The following is a 25,384-nucleotide window of genomic DNA, read 5'->3' as shown; positions in this document are numbered from 1 at the left end:
GAGGTCTTCAAAGCACTGAAAATGGAACAAAATTCAGCGCACCTTGGCAAATGTGGTGTCCACGGATGCCGCTTAGGTTGCCGGAGACGATGGTGCCAAGCTTTCTACGGGAAAGAGTTGAGGACCGCAAATAACAGCGATCATTGGTAGAGCCGACGTGGCGTGCGACCGCTCGCGCTGCCTACCAACGGCGTTCCTCCTTCAGTGCGGTCAGTGCAGGTGGATTTTCACGGCATGGCGGACAATATGCTCGTGGTACACGGCAGCTAAGTGACTGCCTGTTAACGTTATTAAATGTTTACTGTTTAATATTTGCTGTCAGGGCACAACAAAGGGCGCAATCTTGGTCATTCAACACCACAGACGCACCCAGTTTTTCTAATTAATTTCTAAATCGGCACTGTGGTTCAAAATATCGCAACGGGAATTATGCCCCAAGAAGGATTCGATACCCAAAATAACGCTCGAGATGCGAAGGTAGAAGTATAGCTGCACTTCACTTAGGGGTAGGGGGGGGGGGAGGAAGGGGGGGGGGTTAGAGTTTAAAAAACGAAGCAGCGCTCCTTCGAGGTCACGCATACCACGCCCTTTCCTCTCAGCGCCGCCGAAGTGAAATCGTACACCCAGAGAGGGAGCGAGTCGACACTCCCGAGTCCAGTGCTGCAATGCCAGTGAAAGTGCTGTGTCTCTGGAATAAATTGAATGCAATTCTTTACTTTCTTTCCATGGAAAAAGCCACCTGAGTCAAAAGGCTGGCTTGCCTGACGAAGGCCTCAGCACCCATGCACACTACGCAAGACAGTGACGAAAAAATAAAGAAAGGAACAAATCTTATCTGTATATATCAATTCAGTAAAAGTGCACGTTAGGTACAAAGAGCGCTTATATGTTTTCATTCCATTTCAGTAATTTTTTCATTAAAGGCCTGAAGGCATTACATAATGGGTGCGCTAACACATGTTTTGCGTCAAGAACACATAAAAACAGAGAAATAATAATTGGATCAAAAAATAATAAGGTAAAGTAACAAAAAAATTCAGGGGGCACTGTGACTGTCTAAAGTGCGTAGAGGCGAAAGCGTTTTCCGCACCACTTTGACTGCTTCTGTGGCACTGGTGGCGTCACATGTAATTGAGTACTAATTACTAAGTGATGACAAATCACTAATTAATGGTTAATTACTGATTAATGCCTGAATACTAATTAACTGCTAATTAATTACGCTTAAGCTTCGCCTTTAGGAGTGGAACGCGACCGCGTGTCTAACGCTGCCAGGGAGTCCACGGAAGGCCACCACCCGATCGGCGCGATGCCTTGCCGTCTGCTACTAGCACCTTTCTAGAGCAATAAAAGTCTTTCCTACCTGCCTGCCGTTTGAACGCAACGGTTTTTGAGGAAAGGAAATGGCGCAGTAATTCTGTCATCTCGGTGGACACCTGAGCCGCACCGTAGAGGAAGGGAGGAAGCGGTAGTGAAAGAAGAAAGACAAAGATGGCTCGTAATGAAGAAAATTAAAATTGTATTTGAGGAAAGGAAATTACGCAGTAACTGTCTCTCATATCTCGGTGGACACCCGTCAAAATTCAGGGGGGGGGGGGGGGAGGGGTGGTGCACTTTTTTGACCTAAAGTGCGGTCACTGATGTGTGGTTAAGATGTTAATCTTCGCCTCTAAGAGTGGAACGCGACAGCGTCTTGCAACGCTCCCAGGGAGTCCTTAGAACGCCATCGCCCATTCGGTTCTACGCCTCGCTCGTCGGTAAATTGGTTTTTGAGGAAAGGAAATGTAACTGTCTCTCATATCTCGGTGGACACCTAAACCTCGCCGGAAGGGAAGGGAGAAGGATGGCAATGAGCGAAGACACCGTATTCACTAGACGCGCCTTTGTTCATTCCAAACTATCGAGCTTGCATGGCGGAGTGGATAGCATGCTCGTCTCGCACTCCGAACACCGGGGTTGGATTCCCGAGCTCGACGAATTTCCTACTTGGTTTTTTTATTTATATGGCCTGACTAAAAAGTTAATTAGGCTAATTGGGTAATTAAGCACTTAACTAAGGTTAGTCCCACTTACTTGGAGCATCACTATACGATCCCTTCAGTTGGTTGCATGGTTACTAGCCAAAGTACAATTCGCCCCGTTTGAAATTGGCGCACTGTGACGTCACGACCGTTTCGACCAATTGGAAAGCGTGACATTTCTGTCGACAACTGCTGCTTACAACGATGAGACATTAAAGGCTTTCGCCTTAACATGCAGCAGTTAAATGATCTTGCCAGAGGTATACAATGCTAAGTGGTATGCACGAGCTGGCAACAAAAACAAAATTCATGTTTTGAAAACTAGAGCAATACAAGAGCAAACGCAGTGCAAAAGGGGTGACATCAAAAAGAAAAGTAATAACAATCAGCTGCTTGAAATGCCAAGGAGAATATGGCGGAAAGGTTTGCCATAGTGAAAAAAAAGCCATTTAGTTTTTCCCGGAATTATTTGCAGTTAGCGCACGATGGGATTTCACCTGGCAGGCCATTCAATAATGCTATCGCGTCCGGGAAAAATGAAGACTTTAGTCCTAAGGTGCGACCGTTGATGCATTCAATGCTGAGGTCATGGCTTGGGCAGCCAGACGTCCTGTGCGGGGGTCCTAGATTTGGGCGTCTCGTGCGCTTGCGTTAATAGGAATAATGAAGAAGACTGAGGCGAGATATGATGCGGCGTGACAAAGCAACCTCTGCCTCCCGATTCTTTTCCGATCCCCCCGTGTGGGTATGTGCCATATTTGCAAGGGCTAACAAAACCACATGGGTGACAAAGTGGCAAGGAGCTGTTTCAGTGCGGTGATGCTGGTTTTCCTCGAATACCAAGATGTTCTAAATCTGATGGCGCGATTCTGTACGGCATCGAGGTCGGCGGCGAGATACGCTTGTGATGGGTGCCAAATAGATTACGCGTATTCTAGTTTTGGTCGAATGAATGCTACATATGCTAGTTTTTTTTTTTTTTGTCAGGTGATGCGGCATTCAAGTTACGGCGCAGGTATCCGAGTGTGCGTGAAGCTTCAGCGAAGATGTTTTTAACGAGAGTTACACAGGATACAGATGGTGTTAGGTGGAGGCCAAGGTATCTGTAGGATAGTGCGGCGTTAGTGCGTTTTCGGGTTAACGACATGGATTTGCGTTTGTTTAGGTGGAGGAGGGATTTCTCACATCAAAAGGCGAGTGTGTCAAGATCGGACTGAAGCAAAGATGAATCGCTGGTTACCGTAATCAGGCTGTATATGGCGCAATCGTCCGCAAAAAGCCGTAGTTACAATTTTATATTGCAAGGGAGTTGATTAAGGTAAATCAAGAATTGTAGTGGTGACGGTCCGGCACCCTGAGGGAGTCCGATGTTAGATTAAAAAGAGGTGAGTGGCCGATCAAATGATCTGGAGTAATCTCGAATATAGCATCCATTTGGAGGTTAGCGTCCATGCATTCGAGAAAATCGTGAATGTTCTCGGCAGGCTGGGCTGGAACGAATTTAATTAAGCTGTCGAAATCTGAGCCATGATTTGCGTTGCACAACACTCGGCGCGCTGGAGATAACAGTTAACAAAAGTAAGACTAGCAAATATTTCACAGTGATTATTTATAGAGAATCTCTGACAATTGCTTCGAAAGAGGAGCCAGTCATTCGTTATTCATCGGCCATACAAATGGCTGCCTGTTAAGAAACCTAGATGATGTGGACCTTTAAGGCTGTGTGATATTTTTGAATGGCAAAGTGTAGCAGCTCTCTCTTAAAGTCGTTGATCTCTTCTGTATACGTATACATGAAGTAATTTTTTCTAGGTCACGCAGGTTAGTAAGGTGCAACCGAGCTCAAGAAGATAAGGTCGTTTTCTAACGTGATTTGGCCTATGCTTCCTTGTCCAGGTTTTCGCACTCTAACTTTAATAGACGTACCTTCTGAAATATGAAGAGATCTTCCTTTGCTCATGATTGTTTCAGACAATAAGTTGCTCAGCGTTGAATTACTTTATCCGACAGCAGGTAACCCATCTTCCGGATTTCCCCGTGAGGGTGGAGTCTACACCTAGTGTGTCTCCCTGCCTGAATAGACGCAATGCTGCAATAAGCGATGAAAAAATATGAGCACTACCCACTAGACATACGCAGCAAATATTTGTCAGCAGAAGTATAAAACCTGTCTGGCTTTGAGCTAGGCATTCAATGGCAATATTTTAAACGCGTTCTATCGCCCTTTTCTGCCATAACGCAGGGATCTATTTATCAGTGAAAATGGTAAGCACACCCGTGCTGCGGACAGAACATCGAAACACTAATCGTTCCTCCTCGCTCCAAAAATAACTAAAGTATGAGAAAAGTAGACTTGTGCGCACATGAAGAATTAGCAATGAAAGGTAGAAGTGGCTTTGATTTGCTTCTGAGGAGCACTCACATATGCCACTCTTAACTCTCTGCCCTAAATGCGAGATCAATGTGTCATAAGCCGCTGTTTATGGCTATACCATGCGAAAGAGCTGACATGGGGGTGTTTCGCTGCGGAATAGCATACATCTTCTGGAGAAGCGTTTCGATGAGAAGCGTTTCAATTGACTACGTTAACGCTGTTATGAGGGCAAAAAAGGCTCTGAGAAGATTGTTTCCCCTTCTGCAAGCATAACATGGGTTTCCTGACCTGCAGCCATGCCAACGTAAATAATAAAGGCGCTTACGCAGGTATTTTTCCCGTCTAGTGGGCATACCAATGATGCTAAGGATTACTACTTCAGTACAGCAATTCTCTCTACTTTCGGTGCCGTTTGTAAGTCAATTAACGACATCTTTGAGAATGAGGAGGCGTGACTGAGAGGTGTTAGGCCAGTGGACGGAATAATCGCGTTGGTCGATTCCATGAAACTAACCTCATCTGCTGGTATAGATGAAATTAACACAAAGGTTCTCAAGAATACTAAAAACGTTGTAGCTGTTCTTCTTTGTCGTATCTTCCAGCAATCACTCGAGTGCGGTATTGTACCCCACGACTGGAAAGTGGGGAAAATCATCCCAGTACACAAAAAAGGCCCCCCATCGTCTAGTAAGAACTACCGTCCCATCTCCCTCACTAGCGTTTCCTCTAAATTAATGGAGCACGTAATTTACTCACACATCATGACCTTCTTGCAGTCTGTCAGCTTTTTTGACCCTTCTCAACACGGATTCCTGAAAAACCTATCCTGCTCCACCCAACTGGCCCTCTTTACTCATGACATCAGTTCTAGTATGGACACGAACACACCCGTCGACGCTATTTTCTTAGACTTTGAAAAAGCTTTCGACAAAGTTTCCCATCAACGCCTCTTATTTAAACTTTCGCGCCTAAACCTCCGCCCACTAGTATACGATTGGCTCCGGAATTTTTTGACTAACCGCCAACAGTTTGTATGGGCTAGCAATCGTGCATCTTCCATCTCCCCTGTTACCTCCGGCGTACCTCAAGGCACGGTTTTAGGACCTCTACTATTTTTAATTTACATCAACGACCTCCCAAGTAATCTATCTTCCACCGTTCGTTTGTTCGCCGACGACTGCGTCATCTACCGGAGCATCACTTGTAACAGAGACACTTACCATCTGCAGTGCGACATAGGACTTGTGGAAAAGTGGTGCGCAAACTGGCTGATGTCTTTTAAACGTTAATAAAACAACGCTGGTATCATTTCATCGTCGTCAATCGTATCCTACTCCCAATTACACCCTTCGCAGTTCCATGATAACACACGCATCTTCATATAAATATTTAGGTATTAGCTTTACACAGGACTTCTCGTGGACCACCCACATAATGAACATAACCAACGAAGCTAACCGTGTTCTTGGTTATCTAAAGCGTAACTTGCGTTTGGCACCTGCTTCCGTAAAAGTGTCCGCCTATTTAACTCTTGTCCGTCCTAAACTTGAATATTCATGCTCAATCTTGGACCCCCAACAAATTAACCTAGCCAAAACCCTTGAGTGCGTCCAGAGCCGCGCGATAAGATTCGTATATTGTGATTACTCATATCACACGAGCGTAACAGCATCGAAAACAAAAGCTAACCTCCCCAGCCTTGAATCCCGTCGAAAAATAGCCAGACTCTGCCTTTTCCACAAGTTTTATCATTCGCATTTCAGCCAATCCGTTATCACTCCTGCATACCGCCTTTCACTTCGCATCAGTCATCCGAAAGCTGTTCATACACCTCGAGCATCTACTTCTGCGCACCTAAAATCATTCTTCGCCCAGACCGCAAGAGACTGGAACGACCTCCCCGCTGAAGCTTTCATCCATCCTGGCCTGGAATACTTCAAATCATTCATCACTGATTTTTTTTTTTTCAATGATATGTATGCCCACCCCTCATGTAATGCCCCTAGTGGGCCTTTGAGGTACTAATAAATAAATAAATTTGTTTTAATCCCGCGACTATATGTTTCAGCGCCAGCTGCAATCTGCTGGTCTTCTTTGAAAAGCGGCTCCTTACATTGGGATGCTCCATAGCGATGCTGCTGTCCACGGAGTCTTCGGAGACGTTCAAGGCTCCTGCCCGTGAACCCGAGCCAACGAAGCTGCATGTATTTTTCAAAATTAATTTGCACCCGCATCAACGCACCACCTGGTTTCTTTATTACCTGATCTTGGTCTCTGAAGAATTTAGTCTAAAAAAAAACACAGGGATAATTATTCCGGTGGTTCTTACGCCAACGGCCCCTGGAGGTGAAAGAAGAAGAGAGAGCCCCATTCCTTGGCAGGCTGCGTCGGTAAGTCCGCCGCCAATTTCCCACTCTGAAGGTGATTAATCGTTCTTTGATTCGTAGAAAAAGAATCGGGAAGGATTCCTAATGAAACGCTACGGCCCTCTTTACGCAGTGTCGAAGCCGCGTTAATTTTATTCCGCATTTTCGCTGATGCAAAGGATCAGCATAACTTAAGCCTGAAGCACAGCGAGCCTTCATTTGCATGGTGGATGCAGTGCTTTGTGATCACGGGGTCTTGTAGCATGGCCGCGGTTCTGCGCTTAGCATGCTGTCTCATTGCCCCGCATTGACTATCGATCTCATTCAGAAGCTCAAAAATATTCAGCGTGAAATGACTGCCGCCGACAACGTTCGAGGCTCTCGTGTCATCTGCACTGGGTTTCCACCTTGACCAACGAGAGCAACTTTTGAGCTGCATGCGTCTTAATCCGCGAAGCTCAAAAATGTAAAATAGCACTTGTGACTTTGACCCTCCACGGTGGCTCAGTAATTAAGGCGCTTGTCTACACAGTCGGAGTACCCGGGTTCGAGCCCGACCGCGGCGGCCGCGTTTTGTTTGAGGTGGAAGGAAGGGAAGGGAAGGGAAAACTTTATTTACACTAATGGTTTTTCCTGCGGTTTGGGGGCATCTTCAGAGACGTCTTGGTTCTACCCCCAGGAGCCTTCTCTGTCGAAGTCGTCCGCCTCTAATCAGTGGTCGGTTGCCCTCAGTCCAGGGCTCCGCTGGCCACTGCCGCCCGTTGAGCTCGCTGTACCAGACCTTGTTGGTCTTCGCAGCGGTCGCTGGACAGCAGAGTCTCCCACTGCTCCGCACTCGGGTTTTGTATTTTGGGGACCACGTCTATGTTTTGGCAGGCCCATGTGATGTGGTATAGTGTAGGTTTTTCGTCGCACCAGGGACATTTGTTCGTGTATATCGTAGGGTGCATTTTGTTTAGTATATGTAGGTTTGGGAAAGAGCCTGTTTGTAATTGTCTCCAAGTGACAGCTTCCTCTCTGCTGAGAGATTTGTGCGGTGGTAGATATCGCATTCTTCTGCCTCTATAGTTTTGTAGTATGGCCGAGTATTCCCTGGGTGCTGGCGCGAGTTCCGCGGTCTCGTCGGAAGCTCGGAAAGTAATGTATCCTCGAGCTATCCTGTCGGCCTCTCGGTTCCCTGCCACCCCCGTGTGCCCCGGTACCCACACAATTTTGTGTCGGATCTTGTCGTTTTGTTCTTCCCGGTTTTTAATTCTTTCACTCGCTGCGAGGAGTATACGGAGCGCGTGACGACCTATCCTGCCATTCATGTAATTTCGGCAGGCTGTTTGAGAGTCCGTAAGTATTGTTAGTGACCGCCCGGTTCTATAGCCCTCCGCCACCGCTAGAGCAACGGCTACTTCCTCGGACTCTGCAGCTGTGCAGCCTCGGAGAGACGCGCTGGTCATTTCGCGTAAAGACGAATCGACCACCGCCGCTACAGCGATTTTGGTATCTCCTCCTCTCCAAGACGCGTCTGTATACACGGTCGTGGCTTGAGGTGGAACGCCAAAGGCGCCCGTGTTCTATGAGATGTTAGTGCAGGTTAAAGATGCCCAGGTGGTCAAAATTATTCCGGAGACCTCCACGACGGCACCTCTTACTTCCTGTCTTCTTTCAGTCTCCCTTTTATCCCTTCGCTTACGGTGCCGTTCGGGTGTCCACCGAGATATGTGAGACAGTTACTGCATCATTTGCATCCTCAAAATCAGTTTTCAATTCTTAGGTTTGGTTTGGTTTATGGGGTTTAACGTCCCAAAGCGACTGAGGCTATGAGAGACGCCGTAGTGAAGGGCTCCGGAAATTTCGACCACCTGGGGTTCTTTAACGTGCACTGACAACGCACAGTACACGGGCCTCTAGAATTTCTCCTCCAAAGAAATTCCAGCCACCGCGGCCGGGATCGAACCCGCGTCTTTCGGGACAGCAGCCGAGCACCATAGCCACTGAGCCACCGCGGCGGCGTTTTTTCAATTCTTAGAGCGCAGCTCTTAGGCGCCCGTTTCTGCGTTTTACGTCGTCTCCGTCACCGCCGCCATTGCCGTTGTCCGTTGTAACCAGCAGTGGATAGCCTTAAGCTGCGAAAGCAATGGAGTGGGAGCTTGGAAAGGAGAAAGTAAAAGAGCAACCTCCGCCCACACAAACGCAGTCCGCCGCCAACCATACGCATACAACCACAAGCCACCCTTCGATGTTGCGGCGGTGGCCTACACAGACGCCTGTCTCACGGAAACCGCGGGCTCCACAGCAGCCTTCTTCATCCACCCTTGCCTCTCTACAACCAGCACTCTCACAACCGGTCCATACTCCTTCCCGCCCTCCATGGTTGCCCTAGAAATACACAGGTTTGCCGATGCCATCACAGACTTTGCCACCGTGCCCCCCGCCCTCCATACGTTGTCTATACAGACTCGCAGGCAGCTCTGCGTGCCTTCCATGAAAGAGTCTTCCCTTTCCCCACCCGATCGACCTTAGGTGCTGCCCTGATAGCATTAAGCCCACGACCCTTTGGTGGACCCCTGGTCACATGGGCAGCCCCGGCAATGAGCTGGCTCGCCAGCTTGACTGCGATACTATACACCTGGCGCCGGGGATCCAATGGACGAGCCCACCGACCGAGCAGGCGGCCAGGGCTTATAAACACACTGTCGACGAATACTACACGCAGAAAAAACAGGACTTAGCTGATTTACCACCACCACACACATCCTTATCGATCCGTGAAGCTCGCATTCTTCGCCGAGTACAGTTTAATCTCCTACGTACACCAGCAAACTATATGTACCGGTACACTTCCACACCTCAGTGCCCAAACTGTCCACACACATATCCAGACATAGAACACTGCCTTACACAGTGCCACGTAGCCTTCCAGTCCCCCGCCTATCATTTCCCCCACCCCCGCCGTGGCCCATCTGGCCTGCCTCCGTGGATCTGAAACTGCAACGCGCCCTCGTCACCTTGGCCCAGGACCTACTGAGCGCCTAACGTAAAAGCCGTTTTAATAAAAGTGTCCCACCACCACCACCACCACCACTACCTCCTCCCCTCCTTAGCAACCGGCGCGCCAATAGGGGGCGCAGCTCTGCATAGCAAACGTGACGTCGCACTGTAGCGGTAGAACGAGCACGCGCGCGTCGGCGGTGGCAGCTACACTGCCGTTCCTTCGCCAGACGTCTTGTTGCAGTCGAGTGAGCCAGACTGATGGCTCCGAGGCGGCCCAGTGATTCCGCGCCAAGCCGTTCGGGGAAGCGGCAGTGGGTGGACCGCAAGGCTTTCGCCCAGCGCAGTTTAGAATTTCCAGTGTCTTCGGTATTTTTTTGAGGAAAGGAAATGCGCAGTATCTGTCTACCACAGCGCCGAGACCAATAGAGCGGGGGCTTGCAGAGCAGAGGGTAAAATTTGTAAATTGGTTTTTGAGGAAAGGAAATGCGGAGTATCTGTCTCACACAACTCGGTGGGCACCTGAACCAAAGGGAAGGCGAAAAACTGCCCTCTTGGAACAGTGGACACCTCAATCGTGCTTTGACTACGGTATGTGCCCTGCATGCTTTGGCATTGACAACGTTGTGCCAGAAACGCTGCCACATGCCAGGGTGGCAAGGCGGGGGGTACTGTAATGTAGATATATAGACAAGCGGGAATTTCTTACCACTTATCCGGGAGAACATCCTGTTCCTCTCGCTCGTAATGGCTCCCGTATCTGTGACAACCTTGCTAAATAATTGCGCAGACCTCGTCTTTGAGAACCAGGCATTGGTGCAGCAAGTCGAGCATATATCCATCTAGTTCTCCGTCCAAAAACTTCCCTCATGACAATCAAGAACTGTTATTGAAGTGTCTCTTGAGGAAGAAATATGTGTGAAAAATAACAAATCTGTAAATCAACATACATGTCTTGCTGGAATTGTTTGCCTCAATCTATTGAAAAGCTGAAACAGCCGATAAGCTGCGCTCAAATTTCGCACTGGGAAGTAACGTAATCGTCGGCAATTTTTTCTAGTGACTTTGCCTTAATGGCTACAATTTCTAACACTTGAATCGGTAACAGACTAGCAACCAGCCTTTTTATCTTTAAGATCAGGCGCAATGAGCACTTTGCTTAAAATGCTCCGCCGTGTTATATCACAGTACAGTGCCGGGTATGTGAGCGATGCTCATATCTCTGCAGGACTGATCCGATTAGATTCAGCTCCTGCTTTCAGACCTCTTTGCCACTCCTGCCGGTGCCAGAGGTTAAGCACCGTGGAAAGCTGCCATTCGCGCTTTATGGAATCTTGGAGTGACTCCGGAGTCAATGTCCTGAGCTTGAAGCTAGGATGAATTTATTATTGCCAGTCGCGTCGTGGCCTTCGTATCTGGGAAAAAGGGCGCATGCTTAGGATACTAGAGCAACGGGAGTTAACGATGTGCAACGTAAACAAGTGCGATGGACGCATTGATTGTTCCTTGCCTGTCAGTGGCACTGAATAATCACGTTGTACCCTCTCCACCAGTATAACAACACAAGAACACAAGATTTCCACAGCAGCAATACATGGTAGGCCTGCCAAAGCCACAGTGGGCTTGAAGGGCAGGCCATGCAGGCAACGGCAACAAAGTGGAATACCGCGAACACCAGATTTTGTGGTTTGGTTTGGTCTATGGGGCTCAAAGTCCCAAAGCGACTCAGGCTTTGAGGGACGCCGTAGTGAAGCGCTCCGGAAATTTCGACCATCTGGGGTTCTTTAACGTGCGCTGACATCGCACAGTACACGGGCGTCTAGAATTTCGCCTTCATCGAAATTCGACCGCCGCGGCCGGGATCGCATCCGCGTCTTTCAGATCAGTAGCCGAGCACCGTAACCACTGAGCCACCGCGGCGGCCGAACACTATAGTTTCTGTTGAAGCAATTGAAGTAGGAACAAATACAAGGAAAGGACTAACAACAATGAGGAGATATATTATAAAAACAAAACAAACTACTTACGCGGAAGTGCAATGTGAGGTAGCGCCCCCAATACAGAGCAGTCAAACAGTGCCATGTAATCATAGAATACATAAAAACAATCAGTATTCCTGAGCAAAAGTAAGCAATAACATTTGGGATCGAAATAGAAATGGAACATATATTGATACATCCGCAGATTACAGGACATCAATACATAAATTCCTCTGTTCACGCTCTATTCTGACGCGTCAGCAGAATAAGTGCCACAACAGTATGTCCTCTAAGGTTTCGATTTTATGCAGTTATGTAGGATTTAAATGAACATAAAGAAAGGAAAAAAATGTTGAAGGCTAGAGTACTAAAGGTTAATGCGGCGAATAATTTGTTTCAATTTGAACTTTGTTTTCACGCGAAATGTACCAGCTGGTAATTGACTGAGGCAAGATGGTATATAGTAAATACGGGTGCACTGAACATATCTGGTTGAGCAGCAAGGCACCCGAAAGCGGTATTTAGACTGGATGCAACGCGAAGGAACATATTCAGTTTTATTCTTTTGCGACCAGAAATGTCTCAGGGTAGCCGTTTCAGTGAGAAAAGCGTTAAAATTTTAACACCGTCACGTTTTGAAAAGGTCAGCGCCAGAAGGTAGTCCCACGTCGTAGCTAATAATATTCAGAATAGATCAAAGGATGGAGTTTATTCTATTTCGCCAACGAATCGCGCAGCGACCAAACACCGTAATCACATCACGCAGCATGCTACAACCCAAAGCTAGTGAATTCATTTTATGAACTGAGAATGACATATATACTGTATAATGTTCCTGAAACTTCACGAATCCTTGAACATACCTAAGCCAAGTGGGAATTCTAGGCGAAGTCACTGTCAAGTAGGACACCCAGGTATTTAACAGATGAAACATATGGAACGGGCGAACAGGTACAAGGAAGGCAAGGAGAAGGGTGGACCAGCAGATGAAGGTTTAAGCTAACTTTCTTCAAGGGATTGTGGACACAAATAAGCTGCGTTTTGGAGACATTCACTTTAATTACATTTTTATCGAACCAGTTTATAAAGCTAAACGTTGCACCTTGCAAACGGGAGATTGGATCTGAAAAACTGGAATCTTGAGACAGGATAACTGTGTCGTCTCCGTACTGAAAATTATGGGTAGGAATAGCGGTGGTGAGGTAATTGACATATAGATTAAAAAGAAAATTATGGGTAGGAATAGCTGTGGTGAGGTAATTGACATATAGATTAAAAAGAGGCGGACCTAATACTTATCCCTGAGGTACTCCGGCTTTTATAACAGTTATATTTCTCCGTTACTCTCCAATCACGGTGTTCCAATCATGTGGGTCGAATCAAGTTCACAATAACGTGGTTCCATGCACCGGACAGCCGCTGCACCACTCTTCACTGTCCAAACATTCACATTGTCGTTGCACGATTTTGCTCTGTTGCCAAACTAATCAGCTCCTCTTGTTCGGGACGCAGGTATTCGAAAGCACTGTTCAGACCTTAGGTGGCGCCCAAGTGTCGGAAAACGCTTTCGACAAATAAAAGAGGTCTCGTTACCAAGACCTACCTCTTCCCGAATAAAGAATAAGGAGACAGTGTTCTGTGAGGTGGAGACTGTTTCGGAATACGGAGGAGGCTTCGAGTTCTATAGAGTGACCAGCGACCAAGCATGCAGATCGAGGCCACCGCAAAAACAAGTCCATCAAGAGAACAGGTAGCGATCGAAGCGCCACAGCCGCCTAAAAAAGGTGCGGGAAGAAAGAGCAAAAGCTCCCGCTCAGTTCATTCCGACCGCCATGCAGCGGGGACGAGAAGTAAGAGTCGGGCGAAGAGCTCTACTTCCAATCAGGCTTCTGCGCCAACATCCGCCTCGGACAGCACCGCCGATCTCCGTACCCCGCAGGCCGTTAAGGAAAACGGTGAAGCTGGCACCTCTGCGGCGCTACCGTCGCCTTGTAAACAGTCTTCTCCGGCCCCACGAAGCAACGACCGCGAAAAATCCCCGCAGAAGGCTCCCGCCGATGACGCTGGTCTGACTCGCGACAAACCACAGCCGGCGCAAGTTGGGCAAAGCGCGAAAAGGATTAAGCCGACGAAATCCGGCAAAGGCGACCGCTTGAGTTCCCAACAGAAGCCAGGATCGTCAAGCACTGCCGCTGGAGGAATATCCACCTCGCAGACAGCAGCGGCTCGGGTTTCTACCGAGGAGTCCGGCGGTGCCTCTGGACCTGCGCCCGGCCAGGTGATGGGCAGCACGGACTTGTCGCCTCCAACGTCCACCGCGAACCCAGCAAGCCCGATGTGGCTTTCGTCAGCTGACACGATGCGCCTGTACGATGCCCTAGCGGCCACCAACCCGGATCCGTGCCTTGCTTCACCCCAGGACCCTCGCAGCCAAGTCGAGTGCGCAAAAGCCGCAGCAGGCAAGGTCCTCAGCCCTGGTGCCTATTCTGTGGAAGCTTTGGATATTGTCGGAAACGTGAGTATGCGCGGCTACTGCTATGCTGTGGGATCGACGCGGCCCAATGCCCTGTTACTGAGGGCCCCATGCCCTGTTACTGAGAGCTTTCTTGCGGAGGGTGATGTAACCCTACTGTCGAGCAAGACGAATGATTCGGGCACGAAATGATTAAACACGACGGCTAAGATTTTCCACTTGAGCACTGTTTCTCAGCACCCTGGAGGCTATGTTGAATGACCCATAATTTGTACGCCGCTGCACTTCTTTGAAAGAGCGTTGTGTTTAATAGCAGCGAATTTGCGGTTTTCGGCGATGAAGAGTCGCTTATGAAATGTTCACTGCCGCGTGTTGGTTTATCTGAATAACGTGCCCAGCTTTCCTGCACTTTAGTGTTCCTAAATATGCTCCCACAGGCAGCTGAGCTGTGCGAATGCTTCCCGCACATCGGTTGTAAAGTCATTCGCGGAGTTAAGAACCCCCTGGGGTTCTTAACGTGTCAGTGCACCTTAAAGAACACCAGGCGGTCGAAATTTCCGGAGCCGTTCACTACGGCGTCTCTTATAGCCTTAGTCGCTTTAGGATGTTAAACCTCATAAAACCAAACCAAACCAATGCTGCACACAAGAAGACAGCTGCTCCACAATGGAGCAGTTGGCGCCATTGATTCTTCTCTAGCTCCATCATCTATCGCACCATTAGAGACATTATAGCCTTTACTTTGTTACCGCTACCAGAACACCCGTGACAAAAGAACGCATGGGCAATATTTACCGGAGGTCACGACGGTAACGGAGACGCACTTTTTACCGAGAAAGCTTTATAGCCCTTGGCGGGAGTAGAAATGCGCAGTTAAAGCTCCGTCGTGCGCTTCCTTAGCCATAAAGACTAACAGTGCCAGTAAACATGGCTGAACCGAGAATCAAAGCCCCTGCATGTGTCAGTAGGGTCACCTGTGCCGTATAAATAAGCTGATAATATTGATCTTACGGCAGCTGGTTGTCAAGGGCTTTGCATTGCAAAGGAGACTCGCAGTTCCGCTGTCTCGAGGGCTAAACCGCTTGAACTTATTTGGCTAATCACTGCTCTCGTTTGCCTAAGTGAAGGCAAAGCACTATTTAAAAGATTCGAGAGCGAATAAATCTTCGACAATCGGCGTTGGCACTATCGGTTCTTTGGACATGTGCATCAAAAGATGGTTCAGTAATTTCACTAGTGTCTTCCTAAAAAGGCGAATAAGCAAGTTTTGTGAAGTACGTGAACTGCTCGGCTGTTGGCCTCTGAAAAGATATAAAGATGCGAAATGTGAATAATGTGGAACATAGCTAAGAGTAAAAAGCACAGTATTGCCGCTTTGTCGCAAAGGGCGTCTGGACTAGAGCACTGCACGGGCCTCAATCTGAGGCCCGAGCCCGGCCCAGGCCCGAGACCTGAGGCCCGAGCCCGGCCCAGGCCCGCGAATTAAAGCCCGGGCCCGGCCCGGGCCCGCTAAATTATCGCTCTAGCGAGCCCGGCCCGGCCCGTGAATCCCGTAGTGAAGCCCAGCCCGGGCCCGACCCTGCCCGTTTCAAAGTAACGCTTGAGGTATACTGCGCAATTATGTTTGCGCAATTTTTTGCGCAAATTATTTGCGCAATTATGTTTGACCATGAGGTATACTGCTCACTTTGAGCAAGTAGACTGCTACTACGCCAATAAGGAACTGGCCGACAAAGGTTCTGAAACCGCAGTTTGACTTCCAGAAAGCTGGTTCTTTTTAACCCAGAAGGAAGAGATGAAGAGTAGTGCTCTCCAGGCCCGTCTTTTGGAGACCGATCTGGTGTAGGTTCGCAATGATAAACTCGGAAGTTCCGAGAGCTAAACAAAAAGGGCTGCATACACGCGTAGTAGTCTACTTTGCGTTCCCCCATTTTTTTAAATCAGTTATATTCTGCCGCCCGCGAAGTATATTAAAGCTGCCTAGCAAGCAGTAGGATGACATTTTTTTTAGTGAACGCGTTCTCACAGGTTGAGCTCATAGCCGAACTGGTCGCCTCTCTACAGAAACGAAAAGCTAAAAGGCTCGAGTATTTCACGGTATGTGCTTGAGGACTACAAGCGTCCTAAACTAATATGTTCTTCCCGAATGCATTTCTAATAGTGTATATGTATGTTTTGGGATGACGAACGATCAATGGCCGATTAAGGCCGGTTGAATTTTACTCTTACTGCACTGCGGCGTGGAAATAAGGAAATGAATAAGTCAATGAATAAAGCTTAGTTTTTTTCTCAGCGCGTACTATAACTCATAGCTCATCCGTGTCGCTGCTTCAATGCCGCAATTGTATACTTCACTTTGCAATAGTGAATGAAAAGTCAGACACCAGCCGTTTCTGTACGGACCCAAGCCCGGCTCGGGCCCGCAGCTTTAAGCCCGAGCCCGGCCCGGGCCCGCAAATACAGGCCCGGGCCCGGCCCAGGCCCGGCAAAATAAATCATGTACCGGCCCGGCCCGCGGGCCGGGCCGGGCCCGGGCTTTCGGGCTGGCCCGAGCCCGTGCAGTGCACTAGTCTGGACTATCGCAATAAACGAACGCTCCTCAGTGGACGCCACGGTGGCTGAGTGGTTGTGGCACTCGGCTGCTGACCCCAAAAACGCGGGTTCTATCCTAGCCACGGTGGCCGAATTTCGATAGAAGCGAAATTCTCGAGGCCCGTGTACTGTGCCATGTCAGTGCGCGTTAGAGAGCCTCAAGTGGTCGAAATTTCCGGGGCCCTTCACTACAGCGTTTCTCGCAGCCTGAGTTGCGTTGCGAAGTAAAACCCCCCTAAAACCAAACTAGAAAACGCTCCTCAGTTGTGTAGAGAAGCGTGGTGCAACCTTTTGCCGACTGCGGTGTCCTCCCGTATTTTGATGCTCCCGGCGAGACGGCATCGCTACTAACTTCTACTATATCAGCCTACTATATCATCCTCTAAAATTAATATGCAATTAGGTTACATTCACTTTTTTTTGGTGTGTGTTAATTTCACGCGTTTTTACCTAATGTACCAGTGTTTTGTGTCCTGAGCGTAACCATAAATGCATTTTTTTTCGTCTATTTATATGTGCTTTACATCGCAACATTTGCACATGGGGTCCAAGCGGCGAAGCAGCTTTTTCTGGGCTGCTGCTTTCGTTGAAGGGAAGGAAAAATGTGGCTACCAACGCGGTCTGAAGTAGGCCGGAAGGGTTGAGTGCATTATCGATGCGACAGCGATTCGAGGCACTTTCGCCGAGGTGAGCTGAGGCGCTATGAGCCTCGCGTACGTTCCATTAATGTCCATGTGACATTTGGGGGGCAGAGTAGTAACTCTACAGTGGTAGAAAACAATTTATCCAGGAAATGAACAAGAGAGATGATTGCTGAACGTCTGAGTGGACGCCATTGCAGATGGCCGCTGCCGGGCGCGCGCTACCGAGGAGCGTTGAGCTTCCAAGGTGGAGCAGCCGGGCAGGTGTTCCTCCCAGGCCTCTCTAGTAGGGATGGGGAAAGGGGATGGGAACAGAGTGGAGCGGCGGGGCACGAAGCCACGACGTGAAAGCTCTCGGAGAGGACATGTCAGGTCAGCCATGTGCCAGAGATTTGCAGCACTAAGTGTCGGGCGACCGCCGGACTAAAGAAAGTACTGGTCTGAAGGCGGTGTAATTGTCATTCGTCCGCTTTCGCCAACTCTACAGCTGGCACTGACAGTACCTTACTCAGGGTAAGGGGTGGTACGCTGGTAGTTATTGCTTCGGCAGCCAAGTTTGCAAGTCAACAGCGGTCGTCGAGTATCAAACCAACGCGTACCGCTTCCAGGCCGCCAGCTGTTCACAATGCATTCTGACACAGCCGGTTCACGTGGAACTAGTTGGCAAACTTTCAGCAGCCAATTTTTTTTGTTGGTTATTATGCTACGGCAAGGATTTACATGTTTTAGTAACATTGCTGCAGCTTCATCCTATTCGCGAGATTTCATTGTTGTGTTTTGCCATGCACCGCCTTGTCAGTGTAAGCCACTGCCTTCTTGGGCCTGAATGTTGGCGTGTAGTGTCAATAATTTAAGTTTTAAAAAAAATACCACTGTAGTGCATACTGGCTCTGCCCCAGGGAGGCATGTGTCAAAGCGCCGCATCTAAGTACCCGCCGATATAAGAGAAGGACAAAATGGCGGAGATGTTCAGCTCCGCGTCTGCCTTTCTTTCTTGCAGCAAAAAAGTCCAGAGAACGCATTTAAGAGCGCAAGGCGACTCTGCTGCCGGGAAGAACTGATCCTTGCCATGGCGGTAACGGTGTCTCTATTCCTCGTCCTGGCTGTCGTCCTGATCGTCATTCAGAGCGACTCGCGCAAACGGAGCAAAGTGCTGTGCACCACCGAAGACTGCCGGCTGCACGCGTTCCTCCTGAATGACGCACTGAACCACAGCGTCGACGCGTGCGAGGATTTCAGAGCTCACGTATGCTCCAAGTGGTTGCCGCCAAAGGGGAGGGAACAGCTGCGGGACTTGGACACATCCGCCATGCACGACATGGTCTACTCCTGGCTTTTCGGCATCAGGACTACACTGCAGGACGGGTCGGCGATGTTCCCTATCGGCTGTAAGGCGTTGGCCATGTTCGAGTCCTGCATGAGCAACCTTTCCGAGTACGGGTCGACGCTGCACGAATTTCGCACCTTTCTGGAACGGCTGGAACTTCCGTGGCCCGAGGCGTCCCCCACGGATACCGACGCCCTCCGTGTGCTCGTCACCCTCGCTTACAACTGGCAGGTGACCCTGTGGTTCTCTCTGCGAGCAACTATGAAGCATGGCAAGTGGAACATCGTACTGAATGCTTCCCCTCGACTGCCCTTCTACCTCCACTACCATCGCAGCGTGAAGATTGCGGGGAGCTACGTTGCTTATTGGACGCAGTACTACCGTGCCTTCATCGGAGACATCAAAGCAGGCAGTGAGCAACGCGCCATCGAGGCGCAGAAGCTGGAGGGCGAAATTCTGGAAGCTCTCAACGCTGCCCTGGCAGCGTCGCCCAAAGAGGCGTCCGCATTTCCGATCGGCGAGGTAGATGTTTACACACCGAGCATGGAGACATCTCGGTGGTTGAGGACGCTGCAGAATGGCACCGCTTTAAGGCCCGAGCTGACAGAGCAGGACGAGATGGTCGTGAAAAATAAGCACTTCCTCCTAACCATCGGAGAGCTCTTCGGAAACTACACGAACGAGCAGATCCTGGAGTTTCTGGCATGGCAGTTTGTCCAGCATTACGCGCCGGTGGCAGACAGCCGTCTGCTGCTCACGCGCTATGGAGACCAGCAAAAAGTGGACCTGTTGCGACCGGCCTTCTGCGGTCTACACGTCGAAGTTGCGTATAAAGTGCTTCTGCTCACGATGTATTTTTCATCGCGAGTAACGCATACTGACAGGCAGCTTGTCGACGGCGCGTTCCAGCGACTGGTGTCAACCGCCGTAAGGTTAGTTAACTCGACTGAATGGCTGGACACAGACAGCAAAGCCGTGGTGAGCGATAAGATTGGCTCGGCATATATGCGCTTGTGGCCGCCGGCCCACTTTCTCACGAACGCAAGCCTGGAACATATCTACGAGTCGTTCCCAACAAACGCGTCATCTTTCGGCTTCTACTGGCTCGAGTCCATCCAGAGCATGCGCGCAACGAACAGGACACCAGAATACGAGGCTGTGCTCGACCTGCCACTGAACTACGCGCAACCTTATTTCGAATACGACTACGTGGAAAACAGCGTCGATGTCGCCATTGGCGCCGTCGCCCGTCCCCTGTTCTACGGCAAGGGCACGAAAGGCATGCTCTACGGTGGGCTTGGGTTCTCCGTTGCTGTCGAACTGGTCAAGGCGATTGACCGGGAGGGTCTCCACTGGAGGCCGGGCGGCGGACTGGCTCCATCGATTTTAAGTGCACGCTCGCAGGCAGCCTTTGAAGCGAAAGAGCAATGTGTGAAAACGAGCAGCGGAGGTGCCAGCCAGACCCTGTTTCCCGAGATTCCGGCGCTGCAGGTCGCTTACTCCGCTTTCCTGGATGCCACCAAGGATGTGGGGAGCACGCCACCAATCAGCGAGGAGCTTACTGAGGCGAAGGTGTTCTTCATCACACTCTGCTATATGACGTGTAGCCGAGCGGGTGTGAAGAACGCTTTAGCTGCCAACTGCAACCAAGTTGTGCGCAGCTCTGTGGCTTTTGCAAACGCCTTCGAATGCCCGCCAGGATCGAAGATGAACCCCATAAAAAAGTGCAAATTCTTCGATTAGGTCACATTGTTATCGAAGGACAGCATCAATCATCACACTTATAGTTGAACTCTGTGAAGATCACGTCACTGTATTTGTTAAGAGACTTTGTTGAGGCGGCACCACATTTTCTTCATTAGCAAATTTTAAATTTTATTGGGCACCTGGAACATAACGGAGGTTGATGTTATACGGGCTGCTCTACAGTACTGCATTCTCAACGCGAGATACTTTTGGTTCTTGTGTACAGCGCGATTTTCACCGCGGTTGCCGCACTATAGCAGTCTGATAGAATTCGGTCTTTACCGTTGTTGTGATCGGATACCGGCGTCCATGGCAGATATTAATTTCGAACAATACAAAAAAACCTTGAGCGGAAAGGTTGCTGCGAGATATTTGTACTTCGCAAAGGCACAGTTAGCCTGGGATATTCAGTTGTAAGCCGAAAGTGTGAAAAAAGATCAGAATGCATCCGAAAAATGCTTTGCTTCACATGTGCATGCGAGTGTTCAATTTGTACATGCAATTTTTCCGGATTTTATTTTTTGTATTGTAGCGTTTAGCAGATTCGTTCATCGACAAGTTCACACCGGTGCCAGGCATATGCATGAATAAAATATTACCATACTTCCACTCAAGCACAGTTTAGTGCGAAAACTCCACCCGTCGCGGTGGCACAGTGGTTACACGCTTGGCTGCTGACCCGAAAGACGCGGGTTTGATCTCGGCCGCGGCAGTTGAATTTCGATGCAGGCGAAATACCAGAGGCCCGTGTACTGTGCGATGTCAGTGCACGTTAAAGAACCCCAAGTGGTCGAAATTTCCGGAGCCCTTCACTACTGCGTCCCTTATAGCCCGAGTCGCTTCGGGGCGCTGAACCCCTCTAAACCAATAAACCAAACTACTTCATGAGGTCAAACCGGCTCGCCCGTTTGTGTAGCTTGACCTTGAAAGAGAGCTGGGCAAATCAATTATTGTCGCGACAGGGATTCGAACCCACGGCGCCGCGAACGGATCAAATTCGCTGGCAACTGCACGAGGGCACCAAGATATATCGCTGCATTTTCTTTTCTCGCTGCAGGCGGTCAAGCCGCCTCGAGTTAATGATGATGATGATGATGATGTCCTCAGGCTGAATGGCACATACCCACGGCGGGGGATTGGCCAGGGTGCATAGGCCTCGAGTTAGACCGCAATACACACTCGCGCTGCGCACTGCACATCTTCGTCATCCACTAATGCTAACTATCAAACTAATATTCGCGCTTTGAGCTATGTGGCGGTAGTGACAAGGATGTAGGCTGCATGCGTTGGCGTGGACAACGTATAGCAGCAGAAACAAGGCACTAGGTCACCTCGCTGGCATTGACAACATTGATGCAGAAACGTGGCATTGGCACATAGGCCGCCGGCGTATACATTGGGTAAATTGACATTGACGATGAAAAAGTTGAAGACGCGCATGATTGGCTCCCTGGTTCAGCGGACACCTGAGTCGCGCTTTCAGGTATACGTGGCGGTGGTGTCCACTAGCAAAAAAGTCTGCTTTCGCACAATATTTCGCGCTTAGCAATGCTAGAAAGCCAGCCGTTTTTTTTTCTTTTAATAAATATCAAGCCTGTGGTTTCCTTTGAGAGTTTTCACGGCGAGAGCCATTATACAGAGGCCAGCCCAGCCGTCGCGTATATGATGCCGGTCCATTTTCACCGCTGCCATTGTCATTGAGCTGCCGCTGGGGACGCTCACAATCCACAGGTAGAGCCAGGCGCCAACGCCCACGTCGTCAAGTGCATCGAGAATGGCGTCATGAAGGACGTTTTCGTGAGTTCTTTTGGTGTCTAAGACAGCAGCGACTAGTCGCCGGCGACGTCTGTCATGTTTCGAAACGAAGTCCATGAATCTTCGACTGAAGATCTTTCTGGGTCATTATGTCTGGATGTAGAGAATTCCTCTCAGAAACCATCCAGGCCTCGCGAGCACCATTCGCTCCATAAGCTTTCCAACAAAGCTCGTAGGGCAACTGGTTGGTAGTGCCATATGAATCATTTTTTGCTCCCTCGACTTCCTGCTTCCTGCTCAGTGCGAGTAGACGGCAAAGAGGAAGAGGATCTGTGAAAATCGCTCGTCTGCGTCGTGATCGCTTCGCCTGGCTCTGGTTTCTGTTACACCTGCGGTCATAGTCTCCTGGTTTCTCGAGTCTCAACAACGCACCCGTGGCATTCGGGTGGAGGTGCTGGTTGACTCCCAGCTTCTCGCCTCGCTGAGTCCCATTCCCGCCGCTCCTTTGCCGAGGGAAGCTGCGACCCTGTGCGAGGAGCCTTCCTGTCCGTCCCCTTACCAGCCAACACACGGTGCCGCCTTCAGGTGTCGGCAATGCACCCCAACTGTCTGCACACGAGAGAGACGAGCTCATCGGACTGCTTGCTGAGTTCCACGACTGCTTCTCTACGTCTCTCGGGGTACGCCGGACTACCATCTCTAAGCACATAATCATTGCCGACGATTCTGTTCACCCTGTGCGTCGGTAGTTTTATCGGGTTTCGCTGAAAGAACGCGAAACTATACACAACCAAGAGCGCGAAATGTTGATCGATGACCTCATTTAACCATCTCACAGCCCATGGGGGAGGTGGTGGTGCAAAACATTTTTAAAACTCAAACAGGGTTTGGGGGTCAGAAGACCCCGCTACATGGTCGGTATTCTTAGTCCGGGACGCCGCACGATGAGGCACCGTCTCGCGCCCGCTTTACTAGAGCCCTTTGGGACTCCAGTGTGGAGCAGCTGAGGAGGGCAGTCTCCGATGCCTGTCGGGTGGGGAAAGGAGGAAGGTGAGGATTCTGAGTACATGCCCACACCTTGTGAAAGATATCGCAGATCTCTCCACACTGCGGGAAGCGCCCATCTATGTTCGGATCAAAGTGCTTGTCTATGGCAGGACAGAGAAGAGTGCCTGTCTGCAGGCACCGCAGAGTTCGCTCCTCCGCCTTACTCAGCCCCTTGGCAGGTGCTGGGTAGAGGCTGTGTCTGTTACAGTAATGAATTAAGATTCCGCGGAACCACGGAAGCGGTTTATGGGCTTCTGAGCCAGGGGAGCTAGGATGAGGAGCCCGGTGTGTAAGCGCTCGGGTGGCCGCATCAGCGGCCTCATTGCCTCGTAAATCCTGGAGGTCAGGAGCCCAGATTAGGTTTGGGTGAGTTGGATCAGCGGGAGCCCGTCTTAGAATTTGGGAGGCAAGAGTTGATATTTCCCCTGGAAGATGGTGTTCACAGGCCCGGCGAGAGTCAGTGATAACCATTCTCGATTTTGGATCTGCGGCAGCGAGAGCTATTGCAAGTTTATGCGCTCGGGTTGAATATGGGGCCTGAAAAGATAGCCCACCGACATTCATTCCCCGGTGGACTTCGGCAACCGTGTAGAATCTCGCGGGCGACGGCCGTCTGATTTCGACAGAGTAGACGCTCTGTTTAGGCCCATAATTCCTCTCAAGCGTGAGAACCCGCGCTAGTCGTCTGCCTTCGTGTGAAATCATTTCCATGTTACGCGGGAGTAGAGTGACCCAGAGCATATGGCGCCACAGCACCGGGATCTTCTCTCTCCCCTCTGGTATGCATGTGTGTTGGATGTGTAAGCAGTTAGCAGGCGGCGCCCAGGAGTCGTCTGCTAACCGCTTACACATCCAACACACATGCCGTCTGCGAGAGCCGCGTACGTATATTGGTTCACGAGGTGGGCCTCCCGCAACTCCTGATAAGAGTTTACCACCCCCAAAGCCTTCAGTTTGTTTTTGGAGGTATCCACCGGGAGGTACTGTGCTCGATTTGTTGCCTGCCTGTTGATGGCGTCAATGCGCTCGTCTTCTTGCTTGGTGGTGCGTAGGCACGGCACGGCGTAGAGGATCCGGCTGGTCACGAATGCATGGGCGAGCCATAGCGCTTCCTTGCCCCGCCGACCACCGCACTTGTTGGAAACGCGGTGGATCATACGCCCTGCATGTTCGCCTACGCGCTTGAGTTTCGCTATAGTTGAGTCCGGCCTAAGCCTTATTAAGATCGACGTCAGCGGGTCTCGTTTGGAACCAGCCAGCACACCTGTTTCTACTGTGCATAGCTGCGAGCAACTTCAGCGTGATTACTTTCGGGCCTGCCGCCATGGACCGCACGCACAGAGAGGACCCAGGTGACAGCTGACTTCAATTACGGAGTTTGCCCGGTCGGAGTACAGGACCAAAACGAAGGGGCTGAGTTTAAGCAAAACCAGGCCCCCTTTCCGAAGTGCCTGCACGTGTAGAACGCCGCCGCCGCCTCGGGGAGACGAACGTTATCTTCCCCATTTGCCGTGGCCATGCCGGGGAACAAAGGGCCTCGTTTGCTGTGGCTCTTTGGCGTGCCAGGCACCGCGAGAAGCCGCCGGTCATCATCTCCGACCCTCGCGAACGTCTCTAAGCACGAGGAACCACTTTCGGCCTTTTCGTGACCTTGCGTTCCGGACTCGAGCGGCGACAGCAGATGTCGGTGACCCGCGGGATGGCCGGAAAGCACCACCTACCGCAGTCGGCGCTACCTCGACGACAACCTTCTTTCCCTCAGACTCCACATGTGACGGGGGCGTGGCCCTAAGTGCAGTGGTGTGTTTGTGCGCACAAGTTTGTGTTTGTGATCTGGGCCCCTCCCACCCCGGCGTGGGCGTCCTCAACCTAGGGAATTTAGGGAAGGCGAACAGTATAAAAGTCGACAACGAGTGCGGCAGGACAGCCCCTTTTTGAGCCTCACTTAGCCTCCCATAGAGCCTCATTTGGGACCTCACTTCTAACCATGATGTAAAGAGATGTAAATAAACCCTCTTGTAATCTTCCTCCCATCACTTAACTCTCTGACTTGGCGGCACTCCTGTCCTGGTGGTGGCGGG

The 25,384-nt window shown here is 50.1% G+C and overlaps 2 protein-coding genes across 3 annotated transcripts in view; one reads left to right on the top strand and one right to left on the bottom strand.

Moving 5' to 3' along the window:
- The window catches only part of LOC149360501 (presenilin-1-like), a 66,792-nt gene that overhangs the window by 20,330 nt on the left and 21,078 nt on the right, over nt 1–25,384 (bottom strand). The gene's annotated exons all lie outside the window — the stretch shown is intronic.
- On the top strand, nt 14,058–20,498 carry LOC149360502 (endothelin-converting enzyme 2-like). The gene is made up of 2 exons (XM_089567861.1): nt 14,058–14,237; nt 18,429–20,498. The coding sequence occupies exons 1-2, from the start codon at nt 14,058–14,060 to the stop codon at nt 20,496–20,498; spliced, it is 2,250 nt and encodes a 749-aa protein (XP_089423987.1).

Source organism: Amblyomma mixtum, chromosome 2 (genome assembly GCF_055824585.1).
Source record: "Amblyomma mixtum isolate Tamu chromosome 2, ASM5582458v1, whole genome shotgun sequence".
NCBI classification, from domain to species: Eukaryota; Metazoa; Arthropoda; class Arachnida; order Ixodida; family Ixodidae; genus Amblyomma; species Amblyomma mixtum.
Note: the sequence above shows the minus strand (reverse complement) of the source record. Positions and strands in the feature narration are given on the sequence as shown.

What these genes read in the sequence shown, in the direction of transcription:
- LOC149360502 (XM_089567861.1), top strand. Translation starts at nt 14,058, where the DNA reads ATGTGGCTTTCGTCAGCTGACACGATGCGCCTGTACGATGCCCTAGCG. An exon ending in CTTTGGATATTGTCGGAAAC is followed by an intron (nt 14,238 to 18,428) that starts GTGAGTATGCGC and finishes TCTTTCTTGCAG; the next exon opens with CAAAAAAGTCCAGAGAACGC.